This window comes from Notolabrus celidotus, chromosome 10 (assembly GCF_009762535.1).
Source record: "Notolabrus celidotus isolate fNotCel1 chromosome 10, fNotCel1.pri, whole genome shotgun sequence".
Lineage (NCBI taxonomy): Eukaryota > Metazoa > Chordata > Actinopteri > Labriformes > Labridae > Notolabrus > Notolabrus celidotus.
The window spans coordinates 22,977,124-22,991,588 of NC_048281.1; the positions used below are offsets into that span (position 1 = coordinate 22,977,124).

Consider the following 14,465-nt stretch of genomic DNA (forward strand, 5'->3'; position numbering starts at 1 on the left):
CGCTCACTTTCAAAATAAACACCATGTGCAAACCGGTGCAAACACAAAATCGTAAATTTTACCACTTCTTCAACATTACGTCATAACCTGTGGCATCGGGCCAGACGTCAGTCTCAAAAGATATCCGACACCATGGACGAGGAAAAGTTTATACTGTGTTGTTCTCGCGCGTTTTGGAGTTCTCGAGGGATCTTGAGTTTCCTGCTCCGGAGTGCGCGCCGCTCCAAACACGCATCCTATGGACCAGGTCGAAAGCCCCGGGACGGAGCAGAGCCGTGTCGCAGCCGTAACGCGGCGCACACGCATCCTGTGGACTCCCCAAGTTAAGGTGGAATTAAGTTCTAGTGAAGTCAGAACTTTGTCAGAGTTCAGTTGGAGTGACATCTGCATTGAGACTCTGTTGAGAAGCTGAGTGGAAGTTTAGTCTGATGTGAGTCAGAGTTTGGTTGAAGTTCAGTTTGAGCAAGTTGGAGAGGAGCTTAGTCAAAGTTAAACGGAAGTTAAACTGGAGTTAAGATTAGCTTGAATTGAGCTAGATTTGAGTTTGCTTTGAGTCCTAGTTAAGTGCTATCACCATGTATCATAATGTCAGGAACATGCCTCTGTGAGTGCAGGACAGAACAATTTTCAACACAGCATATTGTCAAAACTCTTATTTATATAAGAAAAAAAAAATACACAGAGTGTATGTTTATCCTTCATTTAAAGTCATGTCAGTTCATTAGGTGTTGTAGATTGAGTTGAGCCTCTCCATGTACTGACTATTCCTCTCTGCGCCGATTTGCTCTTCAGAGTTCTGCATGTTTGGAGATTGGGCCGGGTTCGGGTTCGGTGTCTTGCGCCTCAGTTTTCTGCAGAAATGAAGACCTCGGATGTGTTATTGGTCTGATTGTATGATACTGAGATAAACTACATGCTTAGAAACCCCTTTTTCTGATAACCAGGCTTTAACTTAGACTTGATTTAATGCTATACTCAAATTAGCCTTAGCTCCCAGAGATTAAATATAATCCCAAAAAGACACAGGACTGAAATATAACTTTACATTGCTTAAGAGAATGACTCACCTGCAGAGACAGAGAGCTGCAATGATGCAACACAGAAGCACTCCAGTCACAGGTATGACCATTTTTGGTGAATACCACAATGACCTGACCTCTGCATTGAATCAGATGTGAGTGACTTATTATTGCATTTCATCAGAGCTTTGACAGACAGTATAGCCGTTGTTAAAGTGATGAACTTTTAGCTCTACCTACCTTTGGCAGGGCTCTCGGACACAGTTAAGTTCCAATTAATAGTCGAAAGACCCTCACTGTGAGCTACATTACATGAGTAGAGTCCTTCATCGTCATCCTGAGCATTGATAATGATCAGCTGTGAAGGTGAGCTAATGTCTATCTTCACTCTGTCGGAGCTGAAATTTGAATAAGTCTTATTCAGTGGGATTGAATAAGCAAAAAGATATTTGCCTTTAGTCCAGCTGATTTGTGTTGTATTTGCCCCTGAGTTGTTGCAAACGAGTGTGACAGAGTATCCCCTGTAACCCAGCATGTTCCTGAGGACAACTGGATGATGTTCATAGAAATGGAAAAGAAACAACCAATCAATACAAAACATATCCCCAGTTTAGCCTGAAGAGAAGCATGCATAACAAACACAAATCTCTACTCTACCTGCAGAGACTCCGTACGTGGATAGAAACAAGAGCAGAGCTGCTTGGTTCATGGGAGACATGATGACCATCAGACAGAGACTGACTGACTGACTTTTCACCACAAGCCTTTTAATGTAATTTTGAACGGGATGTAGAAAAGAGGAAGCGGTTTGATGGTTTTCAGCTGCTTCAATGTATTAAGTGTGACATCGTTTGGACCATCATGGATTTCACAAGTAAATAAAACAGCAGCAAAGTGTAACACAAGTCACCTTTTGAGTCAACTTAATCATGCTGTAATATAAAGCAAAATGAACATACATACAGTATGTATGCAATTTTCAACTGTAGGTAACACCTTAGTTTATTTCTAAACAGACCGTCTCCACAGGGTGTGACTTAAGATTCACAGGGTTGAGCATTGTTTGCGCAACACCATTACACTGCATGTCTTGATCATTTTGACAGTGAAGAGTCAACATTGATTCGTTTTTTGCATCAAAATTATAAAAAGAAACCCACATCACAAAAGACCAATATTCATTTGAATAACAGAAAATGAAAAGAAAGCTTAAACCATCTCAGCTGCTTCAGTTCATGGCCCTGGTGATGTGCATGCTGGCTGTTACTGTGTGAGTGTTTGACATTTAAAGTCATATTGTAACATGATGCAATCATCTATATTCTACATTGACACTACACTACATACTGTTAAACTGTCTGTCAGCTGAGTCATCTCAATTCAATTTGTGTACATTTTTCCAGACAGGTTAGCTATTCCTAAGAAACAACCAATCAATACAAAACGTATCACCTGTTTATCCCCAAGAAAAGTATGCATTAACAAATATGAATCTCTACTCTACCTGGAAGGATTTGGTACAAAACTAGTAGCTGAATGGTGAGAAGAGCAGCTTGGTTCAGGCGAAACATGGCAACCATTTGACAGAAACTAACAGACTGACATGACCATCAGCTTTTGAATGCTCTCAAAGAAGATTCAAAGAGGGAGGAAGTGGTTTGATTTTTTTTCTGTCAGCAACAAAACAATAATAGGTCAAACAAAACGGTGAGCAAAATTAAAGGCCCTATTGCCATAATATTATTCAGGTTAGCATCTATAGGTATCAAGCTTTGCAGTAATAAACCGTTAAAATTCTATGGACTTTAACTATTATGAACCACAAGGTAACATCTACATACTTCAGCTATGCTAAGATGTGTGAGAACCTCTTCTGAAACAAGCTGACCACAGGGTGTGTCAGGAGACAGTAATAACTTCTCAACGTTTGTGAGAAGCAAAACCAGCAGCAAAGTGAAACACAAATGACCTATTGAGTTAACTTAATCCTGCTTAAACATAAAGCAAAATGTAACTATGTACAGTATGTGTGCAATTTTCAGCTGTTGGTAACACCTTAGTTTATTTCTCAACAGACCGTCTCCATACCTGGATCAGAAACACTTGATTGAACCCCAAAATTTTAATTGCTGCTCCACCTTACACGTTATAATTCGCAGAAACATTAAACATATTATTAATAATTATGATATGTTAACCTGTACACTGCACCTTTAAGAAACTATGGCAAATTAAAGTGCTCTAAATAAAACATGAGGAGACAATGAGCATAACAAAACAAGACAATAACACACTTGGAAACGGTTTTAAACACGCAAAAGTCAGGGTTCTGCTCCAGGATAGGTCCTGGTTTTGAGTCTTGGTGTTGCTTTTTCTGTAGGTATAAATGTGAATAATATGACATATCAAAATCAGTTGTCTTCCTCTCAGATTCTTTCTCTCTTTAATTCTTTCCCATCTCACTCTCTTTTTGCTTCCAATGTCGTGCACTCTCTTCTCTGTGACTCTGTCGCCCTCTGCCTCTCACTTTGCTTTCTATGCTTTCACCCTTAATATCTATATACCTGTTCCTCAAATCTTGTCTTTAGCTTTCTTTTTATTTTTAACTTAAAACCTATGGGAAGCACTTTCATTAAAGCGGTGGACATTACATGCGTGGGGAAGTAACTGTGCCAAGATGAACTAAGGAATGTAAATTTGGCAACAATTTTTACACACAGAGCAAAAATAAAACTGTGACTCACCTGCAGAGACAGATAGCCAGAGTGTAAATTTAGAATAAATCTAAATGCTAAATCTAAATCTAAATGTTAAATGTTAAATGTTAAATCTAAATGTTGCTCTGCGATCCTAAATATTTAGCTGATATGCAAATTCACACTGCAGCCCAGCGGAAATACCAAAATAAAAGCTTCAGAAAGAGATACAGACTTAACAATAGCAACATAGCTTGTTCGTACCATAGACTGGGTTAGTTCTGTCTCTGAGCGTTGTGAAATCCCTTTATGGCCTCCAAAACTGCCTATGCGGCATTTTTACAGCGGGCAGTCCGGCTATAACCCGTAAGAGTCAGTACTGACAGACTATGGTTAGGATATATGTATCGCTTTATGAAGCTTTTATTTTGGTACTTCCGTACTGTGTGAATTTGTATTGGGCGCTGTTAGTACCAAAATAAAAGCTTCATAAAGCGATACATATATCCTAACCATAGTCTGTCAGTACTGACTCTTACGGGTTATAGCCGGACTGCCCGCTGTAAAAATGCCGCATAGGCAGTTTTGGAGGCTATAAAGGGATTTCACAACGCTCAGAGACAGAACTAACCCAGTCTATGGTACGAACAAGCTATGTTGCTATTGCTAAGTCTGTATCTCTTTCTGAAGCTTTTATTTTGGTATTTCCGCTGGGCTGCAGTGTGAATTTGCATATCAGCTAAATATTTAGGATCGCAGAGCAACATTTAGATTTAACATTTAACATTTAGATTTAGATTTAGCATTTAGATATATATTTAACATTTAGATTTAGATTTAGCATTTAGATTTAGATTTAACATTTAGATTTAGATTTACATTTAACATTTAGATTTAGATTTAACATTTAGATTTACATTTAATATTTAGATTTACATTTAACATTTAGATTTATATTTAGCATTTGGATTTAACAATTATTTCAACTTAATATATTTTTCACAACAAAATTAAATGTGAAGAAGATCACAAATATTCCTCTAAATGTGATAAAAAAAAAGTGACTTTTAAAAAATCACTACGTTTTTATGACGTTTTGGAGCTAAATGTGGAGAAATGTTGCTGTTAATTTCGGTGTGCACAACTTTACAAACGGCGCCCCATATGTGACTGCCTTGAAGCAGGTCACAAGGACATGGAGACAAAGTCCACCTAAAATTAAATTATGGTTAAAACCAATAGAACATGCATTAGATGATGAACAAATTTATTTACACAATTAGAGATGTGGAAAAAAATCATAAAATCTACTCTGAAATTAGACTTGGTAGAATATACAACTTCATAAACTTACATCATAGAGATGAGAGTGGTAGGACGGATTGTAGTAGTTGTAGCAGCTAGAATCTGTCACGTCCGTAGCAGTCAATTATTAAAGTGTTAAAACAACAATATGTTAAAAATGTTGTGTTTATTGTTGTCTTCCTGTACTTTTTTTTTTTTTTTACCTTTTTAAGCACTTTGGCTAACATTGGTTGTTTTTAAATGTGCTATATAAATAAAGTTTACTTGATTGGACAAATACTCATGTGCTTAATTCACACACTTCATTTTTTTTCTTCATTTAACGTTGACAATTTAATTTAAAGACACTGAATACATTATTTTATTCAAAGGTTATGAAAACATCTAATTATCTTGTTTCACAGCTTGTTACCTATATGCCTACTCAAAGCAGCCACGTCTGCTCGTATCCCTGTGATGGAACTTGAACACATTTCGAGGTGAGTTGTGCGTTTTTTTGGACATACGCCTTTGCTTTAAAATGAAAAACGTCACGCATTCACATGACATTCTTCAAAGTGACAGAGTCAACATACCGTCTGAAACTGTGTTAAGGATCAACGTGAACCCAAGAAAAAACATCTTCACCTTCCTCGTGAAACGTAGCATCCAAAATTTCGTGGAAAACACTGTGATGAACTCATCCATCCACGCATGCGACTCTATGGGTGCTTCTCAAAGCTCCAAACGTCCATCCTCGCGTCTCTTCCTCGCGTCTCTTCCTCGCGTCTCTTAGTCCCGCCGACCAGAGATGCGAGGAAATGAAACCAGAGGAGAGAGGAGAGAGGATATTTGTATTTAGAGAAATGAGACGTCCTCTCCTCCGGAGCGTCACGTGAAGCGACGTCGGTTTGTGATGACGGCTTTAACAGCTGTTTGTGTCTGCACACATGTTCACTGTAATAACTCTGATAAATATAAACAGTAACAGAGCTCTGTCTCTGTGTTTACATGTTTAACACACACTTGCACATGAAGAGAATCAGCTCTCTGTTTATTCTGTCCTAAAGCATCGTGGATCGATTCACCGGTAAAATGCCTCATTATTAAATGATTTATTACTTCAAGGGAAAATAGAAACCATGCAACTCTTTTCAAACCCCGTGCTCATTAATGATCAGCCTCATATGAAACTTTATTAACGTGACAGGAAATATAACAAGTGTTTTTACTAACAGACAAACTTTACTGTCAGACTTCTCTTCATGAAGAAAACGAGAACAATGGGGGAAACTAACAGGAGGAATAACTCATCATTGATATATATTCTATCAATGATGTTAGACTCTATTACTCTATTTCATTAGACAGTGAATCTGACAAAAACAATCAGATATAACATAATCCATCCTCTGTTATATTGAATTTATGATTTTGCGATCAGTATTTTGTTTTTAAAACTCACATCAAACGAAGAAGGAGGAGTGCCATGCAGAGCTTAGCTCTGCATGGCACTCCTCCTTCTTCGTGACGTTGTGTAGTTTTTCCTATGAGTTTTTCACGGCAGGAATTCTGCCTTCCTGTGGGGCCTCCACAAATGTTTCATAGGGGTGGCCAGACGGGGCCACAGAAAATCTTAGGGTGGCACCAAAACCAAAAGCCATAACTAAATTTCAGGAGTTCTATTGTGCTGTTGTGGTATATTATTTTATGAATTATACTTATTAATAATTATTACTTATTTCACAGTAAATGTTACTGATTATCTGATGTGCATAAAATACTACTGCTATTAGTTCCAGCAATCCTGTCTTTTTATATATAAGTTTTAGGCAATTCATTGTTCTTCAAATTAGCTAGGACTCATTTCCCTTTAAGGAGACATTCCTTATTTTTAAGGAGAACATTAATTATAAGAAACAAAATTCACTAGGAACAAATTATGTCTATACCACGCTATAACCATGCTTTTTGTTTTTAAAAGTAAACTTAAAAGCTGAGTTGAGTTGAGTTTTATTCAGATTACCTTACTCTCTAGTTCAAAATAAGACTGGAAAATGGTTAAAGGTGAGCAGTTAAAGGTACAGTGTGCAGAATTTAGCAGTGTTTAGCAGAACGGACAGAAATGGAATATGATATCCATAAGTATTCATAAGTTCATATAAGAACAAACAAACTATCAACCATGCAGATTTTTAATAGAGATTACTTGATAACGGAGGGATCGTACTCCTCATAAATCACAGGAGCTTCTTTTCCAGGGGTTGGGCAGTTATATTTATTCCCCATTCTACACACTGCACCTTTAAACGATATCAGTTTGGAGGTTTGTCACCATCATATCTGGATCAGAAATACTTGATTGAACACCCTAATTTAAATTGCTGCTGCAACCCTGCCTCACACAGTATAATTCCCAAAAACATGAAACAGATCTATTATTAATAATAGTTCTAATATGTTAACTTGTACACTGTACCTTTAAAAACCAAGGCAATTTAAAGTGCTCTAAATAAAACATGAGAAGATGAAAATGGTTTTAAAAAATGAAAAATATACTCCACAGAGGTGATGAGAATTGAAATGCATGATTTAATAGGGGTTCTAAAAAATTACATTACAGCTACAGAGCACTTCAGTAATAGACAAAGGCATACAGAAAAGTGTTAACCTCTAATTTAAAGAACCAGGGGAGCAAATTTGTTTCAGTCTAGTGGTGCAAACAAAAACAAGGCCATCAGTTTTCTAGCTGCATCTTTTTCTTTTTTACGTATACATCATCATATTTGTCCCTTTCTTTTGAAAACATCTCTCCAACATCTTTTTTGTTTTTTACTCAGTTTTAATCTGTACTCCATGCCTGTCTGGGCAAATATTGAATTGAGACCCATTGACTATCAATTCCTTCATCCTGAGTACCAGACAGCTCTGGGGATGAAATGGAGGCACCTGCAGGGGCAGAGAGTGGAAATGAACTCCAAGAATGAAATGCAGGGAGAAGTTCATTTGAGTGATGGCACATTTTTCTGACCTCCAGAGTGAACTCGGTACTCGGCAAAAGTCAGGGTTCTGCTCAAGGATAGGTCCTGGTTTTGAGTCTTGGTGTTGCTTTTTCTGTAGGTATAAATGTGAATAATATGACATATCAAAATCAGTTCCCTTCCTCTCAGATTCTGTCTCTGTTTAATTCTTTCCCATCTCACTCTCTTTTTGCTTCCAATGTCGTGCAGTCCCTTCACTGTGACTCTGTCGCCCTCTGCCTCTCACTTTGCTCTCTACACTTTCACCCTTATCTACCTCTTCCTCAAACTTTGTCTTTAGCTGTCTTTTTATTTTTAACATAAAACCTATGGGAAGCACTTCAACCCATATATCAGAATGGAGCACACTTTCACTCAAGCGGTGCACATTACATGCGTGGGGAAGTAACTGTGTGCCAGGATGAACTAAGGAATGTAAATTTGGCAACATTTTTTACACATAGAGCAAAAATAAAACTGTGACTCACCTGCAGAGACAGATAGCCAGCAGGATGCCAAATAAGAGAAATCCAGTCAAATATGAGACTACGAGTAGAAAAGACCCAGATGACCTGACCTCTGCATTGAAACAGATGTGAGTGACCTTTTATTGCATTTAATCAGAGATTTGACAGACAATGTAGCTGTTTTAAAAGTAATAAACTCAGCTTTGAGCTCTACCTACCTTTAGCAGGTCTCTTGGACACAGTTAAATTCCAATTAATAGTCGAAAGACCCTCACTGTGAGTTACATTACATGAGTAGAGTCCTTCATCGTCATACTGAGCATTGATAATGATCAGCAGTGAAGGTGAGTTAATGTCTATCTTCACTCTGTCAGAGCTGAAATTTGAATAACTCTTATTAAGTGGGATTGAATAAGAAAAAAGAGATCTGCCTTTAGTCCAGCTGATTAGTGTTGAATCTGCCTCTGAGTTGTTGCAAACGAGTGTGACAGAGTCTCCCCTGTAACCCAGCATGTTCATGTGGACAACTGGATGATGTTCATATTAATGGAAAATGAACAACCAATCAATACAAAACATATCCCCAGTTTAGCCTGAAGAGAAGCATCCATAACAAACACAAATCTCTACTCTACCTGCAGAGACTCCGTACGTGGATAGAAACAAGAGCAGAGCAGCTTGGTTCAGGGGAGACATGATGACCATTTGACAGAAACTAACAGACTGACACGACCATCAGCTTTTGAATGCTCTCACAGAAGATTCAAAGAGGGAGGAAGTGGTTTGATTTTTTTCTTCTATCATCAACAAAACAATAATGGGTCAAACAAAACGGTGAGACAAATTAAAGGCCCTATTGCCATAATTTAATTCAGGTTACCATCTATAGAATCAAGCTTTGCAGCAATAAAATGTTAACATTCTTTGAACTGTAACTATTATGAGCCACAAGGTAAAATCTACATACTTCATCTATATTTAGACATGCGAAAACCACTTCTGCAAAAAGCTGGCCACAGTATGCGGCAAGAGAAGGTAGTAACTTCTCAAAGTTTATGAGAAGCAACACCAGGTCTTTGTGATAGACGTGAACTACAGATGCGTCCACTAAGAGGAGTCAACAGCATGTACTTGAGACTTTTTTCTGTTTAAATGATTAAATACATGTTAATAAAACTAAAGGAATTAATCCTGTTACACAACATTGGCAAAATGACATCTCCCTAGACCCTCAACATGTATCCCCTGGTGGCAAATATTTATTTAAAGGGACAGTGCACATTAATGAACATTTCAACATAGCATCCATGTGAATATGCCAGAGTTAGCCATGAAGCTAATTTTCATCTTTAGTCCCCGGCAGGTCAAAATAGAGCTCATAACAAATGATAAAGATAAATAACAATAGATGGAAACAATACATCATGATAGCATGACAATTAAAACACAGTACAGTAATAGAGCCTGACCCCCCCTTTTTTAAGATATATATATTTTTTCATTTATATTCTTAAAGCTGGGGTTGGTAGTCTCGGAAAACTAGCATGAATTTGAATGTAGCATTTCCTCAGGGCTCCGTCTAACCCCTACCCTCCTCCCTCAGAGCTCCTCCAAGGCGACGCCCCAGCTTTAATTTAACATTATATCCTGTACGAGCGCCAGTGGCCTATAGCGGCCTAGTGGTCCAAGCGCCCCATATATAAAGGCTATAGTCCTTATCACAGAGGTCTCTGGTTCGTCTTGCTGCATGTCTTCACCCACTCTGCTTCCCACGTTTCCTGACTCTCTAAAGCTTTTCTATCAATAAAGACGAAAAAATAAAATACAATGAAAAATAATACTATGGCCTCTGCAATGAAAGTATATGAGTGACATTTTATTGCATTTCATCAGAGCTTTGACAGACAATATAGCTGTTGTAAAAGTAATAAACTCAGCTTTGAGCTCTACCTACCTTCAGCAGGGCTCTCGGACACAGTTAAGTTCCAATTAATAGTCGAAAGACCCTCACTGTGAGTTACACTACATGTGTAGAGTCCTTCATCGTCATCCTGAGCATTGATAATGATCAGCAGTGAAGGTGAGTTAATGTCTATCTTCACTCTGTCAGAGCTGAAATTTGAGTAACTCTTATTCAGTGAGATTGAATAAGCAAAAAGAGATCTGCCTTTAGTCCAGCTGATTTGTGTTGTATCTGCCTCTGATTTGTTGCAAGCGAGTGTGACAGAGTCTCCCCTGTAACCCAGCATGTTCATGTGGACAACTGGATGATGTTCATAGAAATGGAAAAGAAACAACCAATCAATACAAAACATATCCCCAGTTTAGTCTGAAGAGAAGCATGCATAACAAACACAAATCTCTACTCTACCTGCAGAGAGTCCGTACGTGGATAGAAACAAGAGCAGAGCTGCTTGGTTCAGGGGAGACATGATGACCATCAGACAGAGACAGATTGACTGACTTTTCACCACAAGCCTTTTAATGTAATTGTGAACTGGCTGTAGAAAAGAGGAAGTGGTTTGATGCTTTTCAGCTGCTTCAATGTATTAAGTGTGACATGGTTTGGACCATCATGGATTTCACAAGTAAATAAAACAGCAGCAAAATGTAACACAAGTCACCTTTTGAGTCAACTTAATCATGCTGTAATATAAAGCAAAATGTACATACATACAGTATGTATGCAATTTTCAACTGTAGGTAACACCTTAGTTTATTTCTAAACAGACCGTCTCCACAGGGTGTGACTTAAGATTCACAGGGTTGAACATTGTTTGCGCAACACCATTACACCGCATGTTCTAAACATTCTGACACTTAAGAGTCACAATGACTTTAACAAACGTTTATTCTTTTCTGCATCAAATTTGTAAAAAGAAAACAACATCAGAAAAGACCGATATCTATTTTAATCACAGAAAATGTTATTTAAAGTCATATTGTAACATGATGCAATCATCTATATTCTACATTGACACTACACTACATAGTGTTAAACTGTTTGTCAGTTGAGTCATCTCAATTCAATTTGTGTACATTTTTCCAGATAGGTTAGCTATTCCTAAGAAACAACCAATCAATACAAAACATATCACCTGTTTATCCTTAAGAAAAGTATGCATTAACAAATATGAATCTCTACTCTACCTGGAAGGATTTGGCACAAAACTAGTAGCTGAATGGTGAGAAGAGCAACTTGTTTCAGGCGAAACATGGCAACCATTTGACAGAAACTAACAGACTGGCACGACAATCAGCTTTTGAATGCTCTCACAGAAGATTCAAAGAGGGAGGAAGTGGTTTGATTTTTTTTCTGTCAGCAACAAAACAATAATAAGTCTTGTTTCAGTCAAAAAAAATGGTGAGCTAAATTAAAGTCCCTATTGCCATAATATTATTCAGGTTAGCATCTATAGGTATCAAGCTTTGCAGTAATAAACCGTTAACATTATTTGAACTGTAACTATTATGAGCCACAAGGTAACATCTACATACTTCAGCTATGCTAAGACGTGTGAGAACCACTTCTGAAAAAATGTGGCCACAGGATGGTTCAAGAGACAGTAATAACTTCTCAAAGTTTATGAGAAGCAAAACCAGCAGCAAAGTGAAACACAAATGACCCTTTGAGTTAACTTAATCATGCTGAAATATAAAGCAAAATGTAACTTTGAACAGTATATGTGCAATTTTCAGCTGTTGGTAACACCTTAGTTTATTTCTCAACAGACCTTCTCCACATCTGGAACAGAAACACTTGATTGAACCTCAAAATTTTAATTGCTGCTCCACCTTACACGTTATAATTCACAGAAACATTAAACATATTATTAATAATTATGATATGTCAACCTGTACACTGCACCTTTAAGAAACTATGGTAATTTAAAGTGCTCTAAATAAAACATGAGGAGACAATGAGCATAACAAAACAAGACAATAACACACTTGGAAACGGTTTTAAACAATGCAAAAATACTCCACAGAGGAGATGAGAATTGAAAAGGGTGATTTAATAGGGGTTTAAAAAATTACATTACAGCTACAGAGCACTTCAGTAAAAGACAAAGGCATACAGTAAAGTGTTAACCTCTAATTTAAAGAACCAAGGGAGCAAATTTGTTTCAGTCTAGTGGTGCAAACAAAAACAAGGCCATCAGTTTTCTTGCTGCATCTCTTTCTTTTTTACGTATACATCATCATATTTGTCCCTTTCTTTTGAAAACATCTCTCCAACATCTTTTTTGTTTCTTAATCAGTTTCAATCTGAACTCCATGCCTGTCTGGGCAAATATTGAATTGAGACCCATTGACTATCAATTCCTGCATCCTGAGTACCAGACAGCTCTGGGGATGAAATGGAGGCACCTGATGGGCAGAGAGTGGAAATGAACTCCAAGAATGAAATGCAGGGAGAAGTTCATTTGAGTGATGGCACATTTTTCTGACCTCCAGAGTGAACTCGGTACTCAGCAAAAGTCAGGGTTCTGCTCCAGGATAGGTCCTGGTTTTGAGTCTTGGTGTTGCTTTTTCTGTAGGTATAAATGTGAATAATATGACACATATCAAAATCAGTTCCCTTCCTCTCAGATTCTGTCTCTGTTTAATTCTTTCCCATCTCACTCTCTTTTTGCTTCCAATGTCGTGCAGTCTCTTCTCTGTGACTCTGTCGCCCTCTGCCTCTCACTTTACTCTCTACACTTTCACCCTTATCTACCTCTTCCTCAAACTTTGTCTTTAGCTGTCTTTTTATTTTTAACATAAAACCTGGGGGAAGCACTTCAACCCATATATCAGAATGCAGCACACTTTCATTCAAGCGGTGGACATTACATGCGTGGGGAAGTAACTGTGTGCCAAGATGAACTAAGGAATGTAAATTTGGCAACATTTTTTACACATAGAGCAAAAATAAAACTGTGACTCACCTGCAGAGACAGGTAGCCAGCAGGATGCCAAATAAGAGAAATCCAGTCAAAGATGAGACTACGAGTAGAAAAGACCAAGATGACCTGACCTCTGCATTGAAACAGATGTGAGTGACCTTTTATTGCATTTAATCAGAGATTTGACGGACAGTGTAGCTGTTGTAAAAATGTGATAAGCTCAGCTTTGAGCTCTACCTACCTTTAGCAGGTCTCTCGGACACAGTTAAATTCCAAATAATAGTAATAGGACCACCAGTGTGAGCTACATTACATGTGTAGAGTCCTTCATCGTCATCCTGAGCATTGATAATGATCAGCTGTGAAGGTGAGTCAATGTCTATCTTCACTCTGTCAGAGCTGAAATTTGAATAACTCTTATTCAGTGGGATTGAATAAGCAAAAAGATATCTGCCTTTAGTCCAGCTGATTAGTGTTGTATCTGCCTCTGGTTTGTTGCAAACGAGTGTGACAGAGTCTCCCCTGTAACCCAGCATGTTCCTGAGGACAACTGGATGATGTTCATAGAAATGGAAAAGAAACAACCAATCAATACAAAACATATCCCCAGTTTAGCCTGAAGAGAAGCATGCATAACAAACACAAATCTCTACTCTACCTGCAGAGACTCCGTACGTGGATAGAAACAAGAGCAGAGCTGCTTGGTTCAGGGGAGACATGATGACCATCAGACAGAGACAGACTGACTGACATTTCACCACAAGCCTTTTAATGTAATTGTGAACGGGATGTAGAAAAGAGGAAGATCCACAGGATGCGTCGCGTTACGTTACGGCTGCGCCGCGCACGTCGCAGCAAATAGGTTCCCATTCAAGTCAATGCTCTAGAGTCCACAGGGCGCGCTGCGGCGCGTCTCAGCTCCGTCTCTGGAGCGTTCCGCCGCGCCGCTCTGCCAGAGATACGCGGGGAGTCTATTTTCGCCGCTCCCCGCGCCCAGCACGCGTCAATCGACACAGAAATGATCGAACTATCCCGGAAGTCAGGCACGAGGATCGTATGCAACATCCGCTCACTTTCAAAATAAACACCA

The 14,465-nt window shown here is 38.3% G+C and overlaps 2 protein-coding genes across 13 annotated transcripts; both read right to left on the reverse strand.

Annotated features, from left to right (window-relative positions):
* Window positions 1-638: 638 nt before the first annotated feature.
* On the reverse strand, window positions 639-8,523 carry LOC117819934. Of its 12 annotated transcripts, XM_034693475.1 has the most exons (5): window positions 8,508-8,523; window positions 1,677-3,393; window positions 1,260-1,568; window positions 1,068-1,158; window positions 639-851 (listed from the first exon to the last, which is right to left on the reverse strand). In XM_034693475.1, the coding sequence occupies exons 2-5, from the start codon at window positions 1,744-1,746 to the stop codon at window positions 722-724; spliced, it is 600 nt and encodes a 199-aa protein (XP_034549366.1). In that variant the 5' UTR covers window positions 1,747-3,393; window positions 8,508-8,523; the 3' UTR covers window positions 639-721. The 12 variants fall into 12 exon arrangements, 9 of the variants coding, with proteins under 9 accessions (XP_034549366.1, XP_034549367.1, XP_034549371.1 ...); XM_034693476.1 differs by lacking the exons at window positions 1,677-3,393; window positions 8,508-8,523 and adding an exon at window positions 5,648-5,804; XM_034693480.1 differs by lacking the exons at window positions 1,677-3,393; window positions 8,508-8,523 and adding an exon at window positions 5,596-5,804 and having other exon boundaries at window positions 1,068-1,083; window positions 1,473-1,568.
* A 3,958-nt stretch (window positions 8,524-12,481) lies between these two features.
* On the reverse strand, window positions 12,482-14,104 carry LOC117819933. The gene is made up of 5 exons (XM_034693472.1): window positions 14,034-14,104; window positions 13,617-13,925; window positions 13,418-13,508; window positions 12,939-13,021; window positions 12,482-12,857 (listed from the first exon to the last, which is right to left on the reverse strand). The coding sequence occupies exons 1-5, from the start codon at window positions 14,101-14,103 to the stop codon at window positions 12,751-12,753; spliced, it is 660 nt and encodes a 219-aa protein (XP_034549363.1). The 5' UTR covers window position 14,104; the 3' UTR covers window positions 12,482-12,750.
* Window positions 14,105-14,465: the final 361 nt, after the last annotated feature.